The following is a 20,953-nucleotide window of genomic DNA, read 5'->3' as shown; positions in this document are numbered from 1 at the left end:
ATTGTCTTCCACTCTTCACTACTCCCCCTCCCTTCTTTCCATCTTTTGTAACAGTGTGAAAAGATTTTTTTTTTTAAAGCATCAAAATAGATCATGGAAGTCAAATTGATAATCTGCAAATGTTGAGGGAACATTCATAGCAGGTGATGTAACAACAAGTAGCGTAAGGTGACGCTCTCAGGGTACACTGTAGAAAATACTGATGGATTTCCAACATCTCGTTCCCCAAAGATCTACTTTGCCTTATTTAAGCCTCATCTTTTTATATCACAATTTGATAAGCAAAATAAACCTATTGACCACTGTCTTGTGTGCATGTATGCTAAGTTGCTTCAGTTGTGTCTGACTCTTTGTGACCCTATGGACTATAGCCCACCAAGCTCCTCTGTCCATGGGACTCTCCAGGCTAGAATACTGGAGTGGGCTGCCATGCCCTACGGGGGATCCTCCTGACCCAGGAATTGAACCTGTGTCTCTTATGTCTCCTGCATTGGTAGGAGACACTTTACCACTACTAGCACCACCTTGGAAGCCCAACCACTTTCTTACGACCTGCTAATTTTGAACTACAGAGTACGGCCAGGGAAAGAAGAAGAGATGAGAAACTTTGTGGTGGGTTCAATATTAGTAATTAAATAATTAAGGTTATAGAGTCTTAGTCTTTTAAGAGCTAAAAGAAGCCTTAAAACCTGTCTACTCATTAGTTTATAAATGAGTCCTGGAAATTACACATATATGGCACTCTTGAGTATGTTTTCTGTTGAATCTTATTAATTGTAAGACTGACTAACTTGAAGGGAGAGTTAGTAACTTCACTTACTGATTACAGACTTTTTATTTTAAAAGAAAAATAGTATTCAGTGGTTTCATGTGCTATGTAATTCAAAGCAGAGTAGCAGATTGTTCCCTAACTGGAGTTTTTGGAGGAATGTTTTCGATGACAATAGGAGTATTATTAGTGTTTACAGTATTTTTATCAAACTTAACATATCATTCACTGGTTGTAGGGCACACTTGTTATTACCATTAAAAAGAAATGCCAGTTTAGTTTTGAGATGCTGTCAGTTTTATGTTATATCCTGATTTCAGATAAATAAAAGTGTAAAAACAGAAAAGCAGATTTTAAGAATCAATGAAAGATAATGTATCAGTTGTCTTTCCACAAATATCAGGATTCTTTAAGAACTACCCCTACACCCTTAAATTAGTGGAATATTTCTCCCTGGAACTTACTTTCACTATTTTTTGTTCCTTAGGAAAGAGTACAGTGTTGATGTTGCTTAGTTGCCAAGTCTTGTCTAACCCTTCTGGGACCCCATGGACTGTACCCCGCCAGGCTCCACAGTCCCTGGGATTTCCCAGACAAGAATGGAGTGGGTTATCATTTTCTTCTCCAGGGCATCTTCCTAACCCATGATCGAACTCAGCGTCTCCTGCATTGCAGGCAGATTCTTTACCACTGGGCCACCAGGGAAGTCCTAGTACAGTGACAGATAGGCTCAGAAGTCAGCTTTCAGTCTGAATGAGAACATTTCTAATGTGATGAGGTTATTTACCTCTTTGTGCGCCTCACATCTGAACAGGAGATACAGAATTGGACAGGAGAGTCCAAAAAAGATGAAAGTTGATGAGGACAAATGACTGGACTGCCAAGAGATCATGCTCAATCTCTTCTAAAAATCACTCACCCGTTTTTTTTTTTTTTTTCTTTTGACTTTGCTGGTACTATCTAATCTAGTCCCCAGCATTTTCCTTGTTAGAAACCCTTAGTCATTGAAACAAAACTTGATTCTTTACTTGTCAACTGACCTACTTTTAGGTAGTTCTTTAGGAGTAAGATTAATCTGTGGCCCTTTGGTATGCTTGAGTATATCTTCTACATTCACTGTATTGTGCTTAGTGCAGTGGCCATTCTAGTTTCTTAAGATTGATTCTAGTTGAAGAACTTTATGCTTGGTTTATGTCCTTTAAGTAGAACAAGAGAATGAAGTAGATCTACGTAGATTCTCAGCACCAAACAATAGTTTAAAGCAGTGAAACTTATCAGACTCCTTAGAGTTTACATGTGAGGAAAATGAGACTCAGATTCTGACTTACAGAAATTAATGGCAGAATTATAAGTAGAACTAACGATTCCTGGTCTCAGGGAGATGTGATTATATATTTGGCTCTTACCCAGACATTTATAGTTAAGATAAAGCAACTTCATCTCTATAATTTATAGAGAAATGAAAAAACTAAATGTGTCTGGATAATCTAAAAATCTTATTCCAGTCAATAATTTGATGTGGTAAAGAATCTAATACAAGAGACGCAGGTTTGATCCCTGAGTCAGGAAGATCTTCTAGAAAAGGAAATGGCTACCCACTCTAATATTCTTGCTTGGGAAATCCCACGGACAGAGGAGCCAGGTGGGCTACAGTTCATGGGGTTGCAAAAGAGTTGGACACAACTTAGTAACTAGACAACAAGAAAACCTGTATATAAAAATAAGTGAAGGATGCATATAAATTCTCCTTCTCAGAATATTCATTGACATATTCTTCCAATTTCCAGATATCCTACTTCAAGATAGCATTTGATTTAAAAAATTCAATTTTAAATGGTATGTGTCTTCTACATTAAGTAATTTATCTTTGCCATTTAGTTCTTAAGTCTTTTGCAATTGAATAATGAACTAGAAGTGCTTATTTTAAGAGAAATAAACATAAATGCAGTCCCTTAATAATGACCTTTGTCAAAATAGTTATTGCTGAATTTTATGCTTTGTGTTTGTTACCACAATCAAACATAGTTTTTGTAAAAGATAGACTTCGTGTCATAAATGATACCATATTTTACAGGACCACGTTAGATATCTGATAATCTAAATAATAGTAGGAAATTTTCACCACTAAATTCAGTTGCCATCTATTTTTCAAGTCCTTCTTTTTAGGAATATTTGCATTTGAATATATCGATTCATAATATATATTTATTGTGATATATACTTAAAGAGAAATACAGAAGTGCATAAGGGAGAGAAAATCACTCAATATTTTTAAAAAGGTTGTTGCTAATCATTGAGGAATAGAGCATAGTAAAGAGCTTGCTGCCTCAACTAGAATCTCTGTTCTACCACTTACTGACTAACGAGCAAGCTTATGAATCTCATTTCTTCAGGTTATGCACCTGTAAAATGGGGTTAATAACATTAGCAACCTGATAAGGTTCTTGTGAAAATTAAGTAAGTTGATACATGTAAAGCATGCTGACATATTAAGTGCTCTATGTCATTTTGTTGTTAAAGCCATAATAGTTTTGTTCTTTAATGGCTGAGTTGTTAAGTTTTCAGCCAAGCCTGAAAAAAAATCTGAGAACTAATAAAATACAAGTACTAATTTTACAGGGAATTCATACAAGTGTTTCATATACATTTACTTACATATTAGTATATTTGTATGCTTATTTTTACAAATAAAACTGAAACAGATAAAGTGACCTTACTTTAAAATTACCATAATAATACAACATATTGCATTAAATTCTTTTGGCATTCAGGGTGGGGGATGGAGAGTGATGATTGGTGGAAATGGAGAGACGTGTAATATGTTATTAAGAGTGAAGTTTATTGCTTCACTTGTCTATATGAAGTGTCTTGGGTAGAGCTAAGACTGGAAAATAGGGACCTCAAGTATCAGTCACATTGATTATGGAGTTACCTCTCAGTCACAAATGCTAGTGAGGAAGAGACAGAGGACACATAATTAAATAACAGGTAATTATATTTTTCCACGTTGAAATACCTTATAATTGATAGAAGCCCGTTTGTCTTTGTATTAAAGGTGTACATAAACGTTGATAGAGATTTCTATAACGTAGGCAGGTGGAGATGAGCAGTGGATTTCATGGCAGTATGGAATATTGGCCTGGTGGGTAATCCACATTTAAGCTAAAATGATAATTCTAACTTAGTCCTTGGAATTCTTTATAGCCAGTAACTTGAAACAGATTTCCAACTGGAGCTATTTTTTTCCCCGAAGTTATTTTCAAAATTTGAGACTACGGCTATAAAATGAAGTTGAGAATCTTTTGTTAAAAGAGTAAAATTGTTTTAAAAGTTAACAACATGTACATTATCTTAAAAATATCACCCACTCTAGAACTCTTTCTCATGCATTGTTTCTTATTAAGCCTTCACAGCTTTGCAGTAGGAATAGTACTAGCCTGTTATTTTTTTTCTTTGCAGATGAGGAAACAGGCTTGGCTGAGTTCTTTGTGAAAGTTTAAAGGTTAAAACTTAACATTAAGTGACAGTTGGGACTAATACAGAGTATGTAACTTAATCTTTCCACAGCAACACTGTCTCAAAAATTATCTTAATGCAACTTGGCATAAAAATGATTTTGCAAGTGTTATAAACCACTGTTGTACAGGATAGACATTCCTTAAAGATTCTGAGTTCACAGAAATTAGAATCCTGCAGTTGAAGATTTCCAGGAGATCATTTTGGCCTTTGTTCAGATGTTTTTGATTGCAACCCCTAAGATACATTTCACTCCTGTGCATATTTGCCTGTATGTATAATTGAAACAGAAGTTTCACAGAACAGTAGATGCCAGTACTGTGTAATGCATTCTGATTTTTTTCACTTATTTGGTTTGCATTGAATGGATTGAGCTACCCACTAATGAATTGCAGTAGGCAGCTTGAAAAACATTGACCTAGGGCAGCTGACCTGAATCTTGAATTTATGAGATTTTATTTTTTATAGACACATTAGAATGTCCCAAATAGTGATGTTATCTAAACTAATTACTTTAGGACTGACTGTAGTATACTTACTCTGATGATGTTTGCATTGCTCAAAACCATTTTAAAGAATCTTGTTGTAATAGTTGCAAAAATCTGAATACCCTTATTCTGTTTTGACAAATTTAAAATCACTTTGGCAAATAAGATGGATGATGAGTCAGGCATGCTGTTAGTAAATTACAGATACATAAGACAAATTGCAGTGTAAATGTTTCACATTAGAATATGGTGTTGATTTTATGATTAACTTCATAATAACTGAGAGCAATCACTATTATTTGATAGATACAAAAGGCATTTGGTAAAGATTTATAGTTGAAGAAATGTTGAAACTAGGATTTGATAACTGTTAGTAAGAAGTTAAGAGTAAGGATATCAGCAAAAATATGCCTCATCTGCTTTCAAAAAAGTGAATATAAAATGTTTCTAATCCATTAAAATGGTAGTTTATACTAAAGTATTATTAAGAGACCATAAACTGCTTCCCTAGATGTATTTTTCTTGATTGAGATTATTTTATTTATGATTTAATAGATAGACTTAATTCTTGAGTTTCTATTCTAATAAAGAATTAAAAGTCAACAGTTTTGAAGTCAACTTCTACGCGCCTTTGTTTCTCCTGAAATAATTTGAGGCATTTTTGCTATCTTGACTTCTTTCCCCATTTCCTAATCTTACAACCCAGGTTTGTTATATACATAATTAACAGGAAATCTAATTCTAATTTCATATCAGATCACTAGTTAAAAAGTAACCCTTTTAGAATTCTATGCCAGTTTCTTTTGTATGCTATTTTTCCATTATCTATGAGACTAAATCTTTGCCTTACTGGCTTTTTACCAGTTTGCTTCCTGTTTCCATTTAAAATATATCAAAAGCATTATCTTGTATTTGCTCCTGCCCCTACAGTTTATTTTGTTTTCATCCTGATACTGGCTTTCATCTTCTTTCCACTTTTTCCACTCACTAGCTAGAGATGATCGCTATGGAAAATCCTGCAGACTTGAAGAAACAGTTGTATGTGGAATTTGAAGGAGAACAAGGAGTTGATGAGGGAGGTGTTTCCAAAGAATTTTTTCAGCTGGTTGTGGAGGAAATCTTCAATCCAGATATTGGTAAATATTTTAGTGATGTGATCATGGTGTCATATCTTTTTGAATTAAGAATTTATTTACTAGGTTTACAAATATTCTCAGTTACGAAGAGCAACAGAAGACTTTGGTATGAAGTAACTAGAATCACAGATAATGACTGAATTTGTGGGCTTTTGGGATTGATCCTGCATCACTCATTCATTCAAGTTCTTATTTAGATTACTTAGTAACATATTTTAATATAGGAAATTATCTCTTAAAGAAATTGAAGACATTTTAGAATGATACATTAGAACAGTTGAAGAAATGTTTTGCTCTTTTGCAGTCTAAAATACTCATCACCCATAGCATTTCTGAGACAAGAGTTTTATAGAATAATGGTCTGAAGACTTGAGAATGTCTCACAAGTGTATCGTGCTCAAAATTTGGGTGTACTGATTGATAGATTAATTTGGTTTATTTCCTACAGCATTTCTTGGGTTTAATATTATAATATTTTCCCACACGGAACTCCAGAACCCTTTTTCCATCCCACATCTAGTAGCTTTTGCTTTCCAGAAGAGTTTTCATTGAACATGATTTGGGAGAGATTGATCTATAGTATGTCAGTCTGAAAATGAATTTGGGTTTCACTGATAGACAAAATAATTTGGATAATTCTGATCTGATTTAATTTCTACAGTATAAACCTTGGTTACTGGGGTTGCTTACTTTTAAAATCGAATGCATGACAATTAGAGGAAAAGAAGTCCTCTAAAGGTACCATCATAGTTGTGAAGAACGTGGCATAGAATAATGCACATCATTTCCTGTTGATTCTCAGTGTGTACACTGAATTGACTTTTCTATATTTGTTGTTAGTCTGCTTATAAATGGAAGTAGACATTTTGACTTCATGACATAAAAATAGTTAAGGTAAGACTTAGTATTTTAGCTAATGTTTTTTAATAATCTGAAGACTATGTCATTTATATATAATTTGCTCAAAGTAAACTTAGATGTGTAAATCTGTGCTGTTTTTGAGATAGAAAATTAATTTATAAGCTTCATTAAAAACCATGGTGTTTTTGAGATATGAAGCTTTTAAATTAATTTTCTATCTTTGGTGAACTTTAGCTCTAGGTCTTTATGTATCTAAAAATGTTAAACATTAGTTATAAAGTATATTTATATGCAGAAATACTTTTAAGAAAAAACATACATTAAACAGTTCTGCTTGATAGTAAATCAGTTAAAATGATGACAATAGAAATAACCAAAAAGGAATATTTTAGAAGAGCCACCATTTATGGAGCTTTTCTTAACTGTTCTGATCCAGTTAATACCATATTTATAATTAAATGAAGTTTTTAGCACTTCACTAGATTTGTAATTTCAGCCTGTAAAAAAAAGTTGGATATAAACTGAGATTCAAGTATAAATTAGGTAATTTATAAAATTTTATTTTGTGAACATTAAGTTGCATTAGAAAAATGTCTTAAATTCATGTTCTTAGGATCAAGGGGACCCTTTAAATTTCCCTTTATGTTTAAATTCAACTAAATGTGAAAATTATGAAACATTTTTAAAACTGTTTAAAAAACTTAAAAACTGGTTGATTTCTTTAAAAAATGTTGATTTTTAAAGTTTATTCTATTGGAACTTCCCTCTCTTTCCTAGATCTAATTCTCGAAATATTTTCATTTAGTTTCACAGTAGCAACTGAAACATTTTATAGTAAAATGAAGTTGTTAAGTCAATTAAAGTATCATTTTACATTTATCTTAGATATTTCTTTACAAGGAAAGAGATAAGTCTACCATGGTAATGGCTATTTAGATTACTATTTTAAAATGAGTGATATAAATAGTGAAGACCATGTGAAATTAAAAGAAGACTACAAATTAGTTTTGTTCTACTTTTTGCCTCACAGTTAATGTGTATATTAAATGGCTTTGGTTTTGGACGTAATCTTAAGTTTATTAAGTTTGCCTGAGTTTAAGTACTTGGTATCTTTGTTTAAAAGGTGCTTGAAAAACTTCATGGAACCATTATGCAATTTGGAGGAAAAAGACTTTTTCTTAATGAAATTCAAAATTGTTTTGTAAAGCAATACATGTGGATTAAATATGTTTTAATAAGTGAAACATTTTCAAAATATGATTCTTTTTTTCTTTTTCATTTTTCAACCATTCAGTGGTAAAAATATGAATGCAAGTTAACTTCTGATTTGTGTTAATAGAAGATTAGAGAACTTGAATTTAATGAACAGTTTTCCTAACTTAGAAAATGCCAACAGAATGGCTTATTACTTTAAATATATGCTATACAATTTGTAGCATTCATATGTACTGGAACTTTGTTTTCGTAAGTCCTGATATAACAGAAAAAAGCCCTAATGCCAACAAGTTTACATGTGTAATTATTTTATATTTATTTTTGTATTTTATATGTATAATTATTTGTTCATCTGTCTAATAAAATATGAAAGTAATGCATTTAAAAAAATCATTTCTTACAGGTATGTTCACATATGATGAATCTACAAAGTTGTTTTGGTTTAATCCATCCTCTTTTGAAACTGAGGGTCAGTTCACTCTGATTGGCATAGTACTGGGTTTGGCTATTTACAATAACTGTATACTGGATGTACATTTTCCCATGGTTGTCTACAGGAAGCTAATGGGGAAAAAAGGAACTTTTCTTGACTTGGGAGACTCTCATCCTGTAAGTCTTGTTATTTTTTATTCTTTTAGATTTTATTTAAAAGCAAATACAGAATTTAATTTATATAAATTTTTTAAAGCTTCGGTTTGAAATCTTTGTTAATATTTATACCTAGTAAGATAAACTTGTTTTATTATCTATCTGAAATGCCATAAACACTTAAAAACTTGAAGGAGAACTTGTTACAAGCAAGTCAGCTTTACAAGGTTGATTCTGTAGAGAAGTGTTTCTAATTTTTTTTTTTTAATGGAATCATGAGATTGCTGGGTTGAGTCAGAGCTGCCCTTAGTCAGGGGCTCTGGTGGCTGCAGCTAGCCCCCCTTACCCTTGAGATGCCTCTAAGGGTCTCGGTAGAGCACAGTGTGAGACCCATAGCTAAGTAGCTGGTGTGGGATTTCTCAGCAGAGGGAGGCGTTAACCACTGACTGACTGTCTTTCTTTATGTCTGCATAGAAACTACTAGAAGAGGGGTACTGTTTGTGCTTTAATTCTTACTGTTAGTTTGTTTTTTGAATCTTTTCCCAAGAAGAGTGATGCAGATTGTTGTATTTTATAGTTCTGTGGTAACCTTAATTTTTCCTTTTCTGATTGGTAGGTTCTGTATCAGAGTTTAAAAGACTTACTGGAGTATGAAGGGAATGTGGAAGATGATATGATGATCACTTTCCAGATATCTCAGACAGATCTTTTTGGTAATCCGATGATGTATGATCTAAAGGAAAATGGTGATAAAATTCCAATTACCAATGAAAACAGAAAGGTAATAAACGTTTTTATGTCATCCTTGTCTTTGTCTCTTTAATAACAGAATTTTAAAGCATATATGTATGCGTTTGTGCGTGCACTGCTTCAGTTGTGTCCCACTCTGTGAGACCCTATGGACTGCAGCCCACCAGGCTCCTCTGTCCATGGGATTCTCCAAGCAAGAATACTGGAGTGGGTTGCCATACCCTCCTCTAGGGAAAGCACATACCCTTGTAGTTTTTAAGGAAGTTTCTAATGTCAGCTCTACAAAGAAATCAAGTAACTAAGTTCTTTTTCATTAAATGAAATAGCCACAGTTGTTTAAACCTTGACTAAAGGCTGGTATGAGAGCATGTGGTTGGGCACTGAACTCCTCCTAGAGAGAGAGGCCCCGAGTGGGCGATAGTGCACGGATGTGGGTGGCTGTGGGTAAAGCAGGAAGAAGGCTGTCTCTCATACTAAGCTGTAGAGGGGTAGGAAACAAGGAAGGTCCTTATAACCAAATGGTCATTAATTGCTTCGAATGCACACACAAATACACGTGCCTTAAATAAACATCTGAAAAGTACTAAAGAATAAATATTTTAAAGAAATCAGTTTTGTGTTTTCTGTTGACTAGAAAAGTATGCATCTGGAAACAGGAATTATATATATAAAATCTTTACAAACAATGTTTATACTTATACAGTTGTTGACAAAATATATTAATTAAGCTGGGATTCAGAGTTTATCTTCCTTTTTTTATTTGGTACAGTAGCTTGCTTACCAAGTGGAACACTGATATTTTTGTTGAAACGTAATGGTAGGCAGCTTCCCAAAAATTCTAGGACAGGAAACATGAAAGGCTTCCTTATTTGCTCATTTTCAGTACCTTGCACTCTGTTAAAAACGCCAGCTTTTATAAATTGATGTATCAATGGTTTAAATGTTTTTGCGTTTGCATAACCTAATTGAGAGAACTTTAAAATTGTATCAAGGCCCAGCTTTTATATTCAGTTTTGTTTAATATCGAAGTTGAAACTTACATGTATGTGGCCTCTTTGGCGGCTCAGAGTGTAAAGAGTCTGCCTGCATTGCGGGAGACCTAGGTTCAGTTTCTGGGTCAGGAAGATCCCCTGGAGAAGGGAATGGTGACCCACTTCAGTATTCCTGCTGGAGAATCCCATGGACAGAGGAGCCTGGCCAGATACAGCCCATGGGATCACAGAGTTGAACATGACTGAGTAACTAACACTTTGTCTATCATAGAGAGCTGTGAAATCGCTAAAGGTATTTTCCTTTGTGTGCGTAAAGTATTTTTTAAAATGTTCTTGATTGTGTTTTCTTTGGGAAAATAAAAATATCCTGCAGTCCAGTAGCTTGTATTTTGTTGTATTACGCATCGTAAGGCCTTCTTGTGGTTAATGTTTTCTGCAGGAATTTGTCAATCTGTATTCTGACTACATTCTCAATAAATCAGTAGAAAAACAGTTCAAGGCGTTTCGGAGAGGTTTTCATATGGTGACCAATGAATCTCCTTTAAAGTACTTATTCAGACCAGAGGAAATTGAATTGCTTATATGTGGAAGCCGGGTAAGAAAGCAAGGGTTTCCAGAAAAATCTTCTGTTGATCTTTTGTTTGTAATGGTGTGGTGTAGATGTTAAGACGTGTTTTCTTGAATTTGCAGAATCTAGATTTCCAAGCACTAGAAGAAACTACAGAATATGACGGTGGCTATACCAGGGACTCTGTTGTGATTAGGTGAGGTTCTTAATTCTTAAAAGGAAGAATTAAAATTCACCAAAGGGGTGTAGGCTTTATGCTTTAGACTTTTGCCTCTAGGTTTTATTTCCCAAATAAGTAAACTCACAAATTCTCAATGTATAAAATTTAAAGTATATTTGTAATATAAGCACCAGTTCCTATTGTTAATCTTGTGATTTATTTCCTGAATAATGTTTTATGTAAGTGGCATGTTTTCTTCTGCACGGGGGGTATAAAGTATCTAATATTCCTAGTAATTCTGGTTACAGTGTGCTTAGTGCCAGTTAGATGATGATGAAAATAGAACTACCTCTTCTGAATATTTCTGCTTTCTTTTGAACTCTGGGGAATGTTACCTACCTACCCTATATGAGGCACCTTTTGTGTGAAATGGTATATTCTTTGATTTAATCCTTATTACATAGCAAGGTACATACTAGAATTTTATTTTACTTTGAAGACCTTGGCTCCAAATGCTCACAGCAAGGAGAGGTACGTAGTCTTAACTGTTCTCAAGGAGTTGCCCTTGTTATGTACCGTCTGCTTCCCTTTGCTCCCGTCCAGTCCTGAGAGACACAGGCTTCTTCCTCTCCTGCTGAGATGGGGTGAAAAGAGACAAATGCCCCTTTGGCTGTCACTGGTAGAGTGCGGTGGGGAAGCATTCCTGGAGGTTGTCTCTGAAGGTTATCACTCTAAGAATCAAGCATAGGAAGTCTGTAATGAGTATCACTTGTATCGAGAAATGAATATTTTATGTTCTATTATTTTCCTTGGTTTTATTCTTCACTTTGGTTTGTGTGAGGTTGTTGATGTTTCCTCTGTTGGGCATACCTTTGGTCATTCCTAGTGGCAGTGGTGGTTATTTACTTTTCGCCATTACTGTTCTGCTATTTACTTGAAGTTCAAAGGTGACCCATAAAAGAGTTGAAATAGCATGGATAACAACAACAAAGGGTTGCCTCACTTGTGAGTATTATCACAGCACTATCTCTGTTAGTGATAGTATTGATCACAGATAGTTATGACTTTGTGGTGTCTTAATGTTTCTCTGAGAATAGCTGAAGGTATCTTGTGCTGCTCTTTATGGAGAAATTGCTTTTTAAGTTAAGGTGTTATGTTATTCTTTTAGAATAACATAATTCCTACTTGATATCTTAACATCATATGTGAATGTTTTTTAAATGTTTTTAATTGAATTATAGTTGATTTGCAGTACTGTGTTAGTTTCAGGTATACAGCATGTTGTTTTTTTGCAGATTATATTTCATTATATGTTATTATAAGATTGGGTGTAATTCCTTGTGCAGTACAGTAAATCCTTGTTGCTTATCTAGTTTACATGTAGTTGTTTGTAGTTAATCCCATACTCCTAATTTGGCTCCCCTTCCCTATCCCTCCACCATTATATAAGGTCTCTATGTCTTGTAGTTTTCTTTGCTCTGAATATGATATGATGTAACCATTCTTGATTTGTTTTGCTTTGCTCTTTGTTCGCATGATATATCTTTTCCTTTTTTCTTTCAACCTATCGATGTTCTGAATTTGAAATGAGTTTCCTACAAATAGCTGAGTCATGTTTTTTCACTCTGTCAGTCTTTGCCTTTAATTGTTGTATTTAGACCATTTGTATTGAGGGTAATTATTGATATGGTAGGACTCAAGTTTGCTATTTTATTTGTTTTCTGTTTCTTTGTTCCTCATGGTTCCTTGTTGTCTTTTTGCCTTCTGTGAGTTACTTAGTTACTTGAACGTTTTTAAGAATTTCTTCTTGATTTTGGTGTTCTGCTTTGTGTGTGTTGCTTAGTATGGTGTTCTTCATGGTTGCTGTTTGTATTTGTATCAACGTTTCTTCCAGTGAGGTATGGAAACCTTGTCTCCATTTGAGTCTCTTACTTTCCCCACATTTAGATACAGTTGTCCTGAGTGTTAGTGATGTTGTGATTCTTGTGCCAGCCATCAAGTCTGACTCACAAAAGTCACGAGGAGAGTCACAGTCTGCTGCCTCTCCCTTCGTTTCTGCCTTTCCTGCTCCGTCTGCCTCAGAACCCATCTTTTATCACTCCCTTTCGTTAGCATGCACAGGCAGATCTGCGAATGACTGATTCTTTTAGTTTTCCTTCGTCAGGGTGATTTTCACTTTATTTCTGAACAGTTTTGTATATACTGTTTGAAGGTTCTTACCTTCTTAAATCTGTGTGCTTCTGTCTTTCTTGGAGTGTTCTTTGTCATTATTTCTTGAAATGCTTTCTCTTGGAGTGTTCTTTGACATTATTTCTTGAAATGCTTTCTCAGTCACACTCTCTTTTTCCTTTCTTTCTCCACCTCTGCTGACACCAGTGTTCAGTCATTTGTCACTGTCCCGTGTGCACCTAAGGCTCTTAGTCCTTTCAGTCTGTTTTCTCACTTGCTCAGGTTTTGATCCTCGGTCATCTTGACTCTACTATTGAATCCATCTAGTAGTTTTCTCTTACTGTGTTTTTCAGTTCTGTAGTTTGCATTTGGCTCTTTTTTAAATTGTAACTTAAACATTTTGCTAAGACTTAGTTTCTGATGTTTCAGTTTTGAAACACTAGAACTTATAATTGCTTATAGAATAATTTTTATGATGATCTCATTAAAATCCTTGTCAGTTGCAGTATGTTATTTAGACATTGGTTGATTTTATTTCTTTCATGTAATTTTCATAGTTCTTGGCTTGACAAGTGGTTTTGGATTGTATGCTGGATATTTTGGCTGTTTTATTAGGAGACCCTGGGTCCTATTTACATCTTTTACTTTAGTAGTAAAAAATGTATGGGTCAATACTGTCGTGTTGTGTAGATAGACACAGTAGTTACTTCCAGCTCTTTGCTGTTAGAAGTCACAGTGGATGATTTCACTAACGGAGTATTCCATACATAACAGCAAACATCATCAAATTGGGAATTGCTGCTAAAAGTGGGATTGTTGAACTAAATGGTAGATATGTATGTAATCTTGCCAAGTATTGCCAAATTCTCCACAGAAATTGTGACATTTTGCACTCCCACCAGTAATATACATGCATATCTCATTTCCTACAATTTTCCCAACCCAGTGTGTTCTTCAGTTCAGCTGTTTGCATGTTAGTTGAGAAATGGCATTGTGACATAGAAAATGTCACAATTTCTGTGGAGAACTTGGCAATATTTAGCAGAATATTTAACTCGGGCCATTTTTTTGTCAGCTGCTTTCATCCCTTTACAGCCAGAGGCTAATTTCAAGGGATACTTCAGTCTCCCAGGGTGCCTCCTGCCCCTGTCAGGCATGAAGTCTTTGTGAGATTGCCATTTTTGGTCCAAGAGGCTGTCCTGTTGCCAGTGCTCTTACCTGCCCTTTTGGGGTGACCCTCAGCCCATGTTGTTGTGCATACCCCACTTTTCCACATAGCTCTTCCTGGACTCTGCTAGTGTGGGCTCAGGTGTATATAAACAGTTTTAATGTAGAACATGACACTTAATAGGAAGAGAATTTTGCTCAGTATTTTCATTATAAAAACTGATAGTAACCCTAATGTTTTAAGTTCTAATTTTTTAGAAAGAACCAAAGGAACAGCTGAATTTGTCTCAACGACCACTGCTGGTCTGCTACTGCCTTTAGGATCTGCCTCCTCTATTTAAGGGCACCTGTTGGTCTGCCTCTTCAGATGTGGCTGATTCATTTAGGCTTTAGAACACTCCTGAGGAGTGAGGAGATTTTTTTGCCCTGACAGAGGGCTCTGGCTTACTGCGTAGTTGCGTTTCCTTGCCAGCCACCCAAAAAGGAATAGCCTAAAACTGTGGTATGGTTTGTTCCCTTCCTGACGGAAAGATGTGCTTGTATGATCCATGTTCAGTTTCCTGTTGTATTTTTTGTTTTCTCTAGATGGGTGGGAGGTTCTTAAGAACTAAAGGATGGGGAGGATATTAGAATGTCAGGGAAGAGAAATGGCAAGACTTTGAAGAGAGCCAAGGATTCTAATAAAGCTGCTAATCTATGTTAGAAATAATGGCATTGCACCAACAGAAATACCAACATTTTGGTAAGAGAAATTGTATACTGGAATACTAGGGTATCAAAAACTAGAATTGTAACTGTGTGTAGGAAGTGTGACATTTTCTGTCAGATTCTGGAAAGCACTTTCAAATAAATATTAAAAAATATTAAAATGCATTCCTCCAAAATCTACTAGAGTTCATCAGTGAATTTGGTAGAGTTGCGGGATACAAAATTAATATACAAAAATCTGCATTTTTATATATAAACAAAGACAAGAAAGACAGATTAATGAAATAATCGCTTTTACTGTTGCATCAGAAAGAGTAACATGCCTAGTACTAAACCTATCTAAGGAGGCACCTGTACTCTAAAAACTGTAAGATCCTGATGAAAGAAATTGAAGATGACACAAACAGGTAGGAATATTACACTCTTAGACTGAAAGATTCAGTGTTGTCAAAATAACTATACTACCCAAGGTAATCTACAGATTCAATGCAGTCCTACCTATCAGATTACTAGTGGCATTTTTCACAGAACTAGAACAAAAATTTTTAACTTTGTATGGAAACACAGAGACCCTGAATAGCCAAAGCAGTCCTGAGAAACAAAACTGCAGCTGAAGGAATCAGGCTTCCTGATCTCAGACTATACTCTAAAGCTTTAGTAATCAAAACAGTTGGTATTGGGACAGAAACAGAAATACAGGTCAATGAAGCAGAAAGCCCAGAGACAGACACCTGCGGTCGGTTAATCTGTGTCAGGGGGCAGGAGTGTAATGCAGAAAAGACGATCTCTTCAATAAGTGGTACTGGGAGAATGGGACGGCTACATGTAAAAGAATGAAGTTAAAATATTCTCTAACTATACACAAAAATAAACTCAAAGTGGATTAAAGACTTAAGCTATGTACTATAAAAATCTGAGAGGAAACCATAAGCAGAACACTCTTTGACATAACTTTCAGCAGTATCTTTTTGAGATAATGAAAATAAAGCCAAAAAGGAGCAAATGAGACCTAATTAAACCTAAAAAAACCCCTTTCCTCAGCAAAGGAAACCATAAGCAAAACAAAAATACAACCCACATAATGGGAGACAATATTTGCAAATAGAGAAGACTAATAAAGGTTTAATCTCCAGAATATCCACACAGCTCATGCAGCTCAATATCAAAAAAGCAAACAGTCTAATCAGAAAATGGACAGAACCTGAATAGACATTTTTCCGAAGAAGACATACAGATGGGCAAAAATCACATGACAAATGGTCAACATCACTAATTAGAGAAGTGCAAATCGGAACTACAATAAGGTATCACATCATACAGATTAGAATGGCAGTCATCAAAAAATCTACAGAAGATAAATGCTAGGAGAGTATGTGGAGAAAAAGGAACCCTCCTACACTATTAATAGGAATGTAAACAGTTATAGCCCCTTTGGAGGACAGCATGGAGGTTCCTTAAAAAACTAAAAGTAGAGCTACCATATGATCCAGCAATCACACTCCTGGGCATATATCCAGAGAGAACCATAATTCAAAAGGATGTGTGCACCACAGTGTTCTTTGCAGCACTATTTACAATAGCCAAGAAATAGAAGCAACCTTTATGTCCATTGAGAGAGGAAATGGATAAAGAAGATACAATACAAAAGAATATTACTCAGCCGTAGAAAGGATGAAATAATGTCATTAGCAGCAACATGGATGGACCTGGAGATGATCACACCAAGTGAAGTAAATCAGAGAAAGATACATCATATATCATTTATATATGGAATCTAAAAAATAAAATGATACAAATGAACTTATTTACAAAACAGAAACATACCAACTGAAACAAACTTAATGGTTACCAAGGAGGAAAGGTGGGGAAGGGATAATTTAGGAGTTTGGGATTAACATACACAAACTATATATTAAAGAGAATCAACAGGGACCTACCATATGACACAGGGAACTCCACTCAGTATTTCATAGTATCATGAGAAAAGAATCTGAGAAAAGATGGATATATGCGTATGTACACCTGAAACTATATGTTAAATTTATGGATACTTTATTATTGAAAGTATAGATTTCAGTTGTTCTTTTTCAAGATTGCTTTTAATGAACTTGCATTTTGTTTTTAGAGTAAATTTAACAAGCATCATAATGTGACTTCTATCACATAGGTTTTAGGAATGCCAGGGATTAAATTATTCTCAGTATAATTGCATATGATACATATATCAGAATAACTCCCAACTCCCCTTCCACAGCACACATACTATTGATAAAAGTATCCTCGTTTATATAAACACTGTCCTTCTGTGTTAGTATTTTAGGTATGAGGGTATTTGTGTTTTCTTTTGTCCCTACTCTGTGCCTTGACCTCCCCTTGAAGTTATTACATAAGGCATGAGTAGACAGGGACATAGCTGTCATCTTCAGTTCACAGGACTTTGGTTTTGCCTTTTGTTTGTTACTGACTATATTTACAGTTGATGTAATTGTTTCCTTCTGTTGTTGCCAGTTTTTACTGTTGCAGATAATGTAGCAATGAACAAAAGCTTTTATATTTTTGAAAATAGTTTTCTTAAATTTGCATGAGTGGAAGTCCTAGATCCCCAGAAAAGAACCTTCAGGCTCTTGATACTGACCTCCAAGTTATCTCCTATTATGGTTTTAATGAAAATCACAGATTTAAATTAGTGCTAGCAATAATGAATGCCAAACTAAAATCGGTATTTTTATCTTTTCTCATTAGGGAGTTCTGGGAAATTGTTCATTCATTTACAGATGAGCAGAAAAGACTCTTCTTGCAGTTTACAACAGGCACAGACAGGGCACCTGTGGGCGGACTAGGAAAATTGAAGATGATAATAGCCAAAAATGGTCCAGACACAGAAAGGTAATTATTAAATTGTGACTATATACTGAAAACCTTGGCTTCCATATTATTACACATGTGTGATCTATCCAGAAGCTTCTGAGCACATTTGCAGTTTTTAATAGAAATTTCCAAGTCACATAAAATGTTAGTTTAGCCAGTGCTTTGCTGCTAATGTTCAAGAAAATCTTTACACACTGGGCAGGTTAAAAATTACAGAGTTCACTTGATTTGAAATTTTATAAATTGGTATGATTCTTAGAAAGTTTTCGGTTGAGAATTTTTTAATTGAAAGCCATATTATGTCATGTATTTAGAATAGTCAAGTTGAAGTTCACAAGATTGTTCAGCCCTAGATTATGCTAGTACCACCAGTTTCAGTGTCCTTACATTAGTCGCGTTTCCTCTATTGTGTGAGTTAACATTTGGTGTGTAGTGGCCATATATGCGCAGTAGTATATTTAATAATTTAAATGTATAGAAACATTTCTTTTAGTGTTCTACATGATTTGATATTAATGTAAATTTATTTATTATCAAATCAATTACATAGTCATCCAGGAATATTTCAAGTAAGCACTAAAGAGCCCAGACTGAAATTTTAGAACTGAGATTTGAATATTGTCTCCACTTAATGTTACTACTTAGTGATTTCAACTCTACAGTGGGGAAACTGACCATCTGTAGGTTTACTGTGAGAAAGTTTAGTTAAATGAGCTCTCTGGATTAAGAACCTATTAAAACAGTATCTGGTATGTGGTAATAACTTTGTGGATGGAATATGTTATCGTCAACCATCATCATTATTAGCACTGAGTAATTTATGAGGTAAAGACAAACTGCTGTTTGTTAGCTGTATGGCAAAATCAAAGTTTATGACTTGCATTAATGTGTAGTGTGCTTTGCAAACCATCTCAATGTATATACCATCTAAAGTAGGATCATTTAGTACTGAGCGTATTTCCCATGACTTATTTTCCTATTTTTCCCCTTTCTCTCTATATAGGTTACCTACATCTCATACTTGCTTTAATGTCCTTTTACTTCCGGAATATTCAAGCAAAGAAAAACTTAAAGAGAGATTGTTGAAGGCCATCACTTATGCCAAAGGATTTGGCATGCTGTAAAAAAAACAAAAAATGGAAAGAAAAAGAAAAGAAAAAGAAATTTAAAATTTTAATAAATATAACAAGAGGGATAAAATTGGTGGTGATAGTGTCCCAGTACAAAAAGGCTGTTATAGTGAACCACAGTAGTCACCTATGTCTGTGCCTCCCTTCTTTATTGGGGATATATGGGCTGGAACAGCAGATTTCAGCTACTTATATGAACAAATCCTTTATTATTATTATTATTTTTTTTGCGTGAAAGTGTTACTTATTCTTTCACTTGTATGTACAGAGAGGTTTTTCTGAATATTTATTTTAAGGGTTAAATCACTTTTGCTTGTGTTTATTACTGCTTGAGGTTGAGCCTTTTTGCATATTTAAAAATATATACCAACAAACTACCCTCCCAAGGAAAATATTGCCACCATTTGTAGACCATGTAACCTTCAAGTATGTGCTATTTTTTTTGGTCCCTGTATCTAACTCAAATCAGGAGCTGTATTTTTTTTTTTTTTAAACAATTTGCTTTTGAAACTTGGAAGTCTTGAAAACAGTGTGATGCAATTGCTGCTGTTCTAGTCCCCAAAGAGTCTTCTGTGCAAAAATCTTAAAATCAATAAAGATGGAAGGGAGAACTTGGAATGTTTAACTGCAGCCCTCAGAACTTTACTTTAGTAACAGCACAACAAATTAAAAACAACTCATGCCACAGTATGTTGTCTTCACGTGTCTTGCAATGAACTGTTTCAGTAGCTAATCCTCCTTCTTAGTATATGGAAGGACAGGGATTTGTTGTTGTTGTTGTTTTAAGTTTATTGGGGAAAAGTGCATTTGGCCAAAAGAAATGATAGTCAAACCCTTTGCAAGAAAGATAAGTTTGTTGTTTATTATAAGCGTAAAGCATGTGAAAGTGCACTTAAATTTTTTATTCTTTGCTTATTAACCACATTTTAGACAATCCAAAGTCTTCCCTTCTTGTCGCCATCATCTTATCCAGTCAGCCATTTTATCAAGGCACATGATCAGTGTTGGAACATAGTGGAAAGAATGGCTATTGTGCCTTGTTTTACTTAATCATACAGTAAGCAGAGACTTGGAAATGAATGGAACTGTCTTTTAAGTCCTATTTACATCGTCTGTCCCCAAAGATTAAAGTTTATTTCAAAAAGTGTTAAATACTACTTTCACGTACTGTGGAAAAGTACAGGTAGATTTAAATTACTAGACCTTCAGAAGTAAGTAGTTTCCCCTTTCTAGTCTTCTGTGTCTGTGATGTTTATTTCTTTTACTGCGATATAAAATAAAAGGATTATGTATTTTTAACTGAGGAGAGACATATTGATATATCATTTTACTACAAGTTACAGCTCACGTGCTGAGCTTGTACCTCGATTGTTTTAACTGACCATGACAGATTAGTTTGATGATTTGTTTGAAATTGGCAGGAAAAATACAGCTTTCAATCATTGGAAGGGGAAAGAGGATGTCTTTCAGAATTATTTTAGTTCTTTTAGTAATTGAGACTTAACTGTTATGTACCATAATGCTAAATAAAACAGTGACATTTTTCACCATAATTTAGTGGGAAAAGAAAACATTACTTTCCATATTGTGATAAGGTAACATGGGGTTTTTCTGGGCCAGCCTTGAGAACACTGTTAAAAATATGTACACTACCTTGATTCAAGGGACCCTCATGCTACTACAGTCACCTTAAAAGGCCTCTCATTCCTGTGCTTCTTGTGTATAATGAAAGTGAGAATACGAGAAATCAAATACTCTGGGGTCTTTTTGTATAATAAATTCGTGAAGAAATTTGTGTTCTTCAGTTCTCAAGTTTTATTATCACTACAGTATTGAAGTTATCCAATTGTAATCACATCTGTGTGAAG

The 20,953-nt window shown here is 34.6% G+C and overlaps 1 protein-coding gene across 5 annotated transcripts in view; it reads left to right on the top strand.

Moving 5' to 3' along the window:
• The window catches only part of UBE3A (ubiquitin protein ligase E3A), a 92,991-nt gene extending 73,219 nt beyond the window's left edge, over positions 1-19,772 (top strand). For all 5 annotated transcript variants that reach the window (XM_052659712.1, XM_052659709.1, XM_052659711.1 and 2 more), the window contains 7 exons: positions 5,765-5,909; positions 8,389-8,594; positions 9,190-9,354; positions 10,755-10,910; positions 11,006-11,079; positions 17,830-17,973; positions 18,959-19,772. In XM_052659712.1, the coding sequence (XP_052515672.1) occupies positions 5,765-5,909; positions 8,389-8,594; positions 9,190-9,354; positions 10,755-10,910; positions 11,006-11,079; positions 17,830-17,973; positions 18,959-19,079 (1,011 nt within the window). In that variant the 3' untranslated portion in view covers positions 19,080-19,772. The remainder of the gene's footprint in view (positions 1-5,764; positions 5,910-8,388; positions 8,595-9,189; positions 9,355-10,754; positions 10,911-11,005; positions 11,080-17,829; positions 17,974-18,958) is intronic.
• Positions 19,773-20,953: the final 1,181 nt, after the last annotated feature.

This window comes from Budorcas taxicolor, chromosome 21 (genome assembly GCF_023091745.1).
Source record: "Budorcas taxicolor isolate Tak-1 chromosome 21, Takin1.1, whole genome shotgun sequence".
Taxonomy (NCBI): Eukaryota; Metazoa; Chordata; class Mammalia; order Artiodactyla; family Bovidae; genus Budorcas; species Budorcas taxicolor.
The sequence above is the reverse complement of the archived record's forward strand: the minus strand, read 5'-3'. Positions and strand labels throughout refer to the sequence as shown.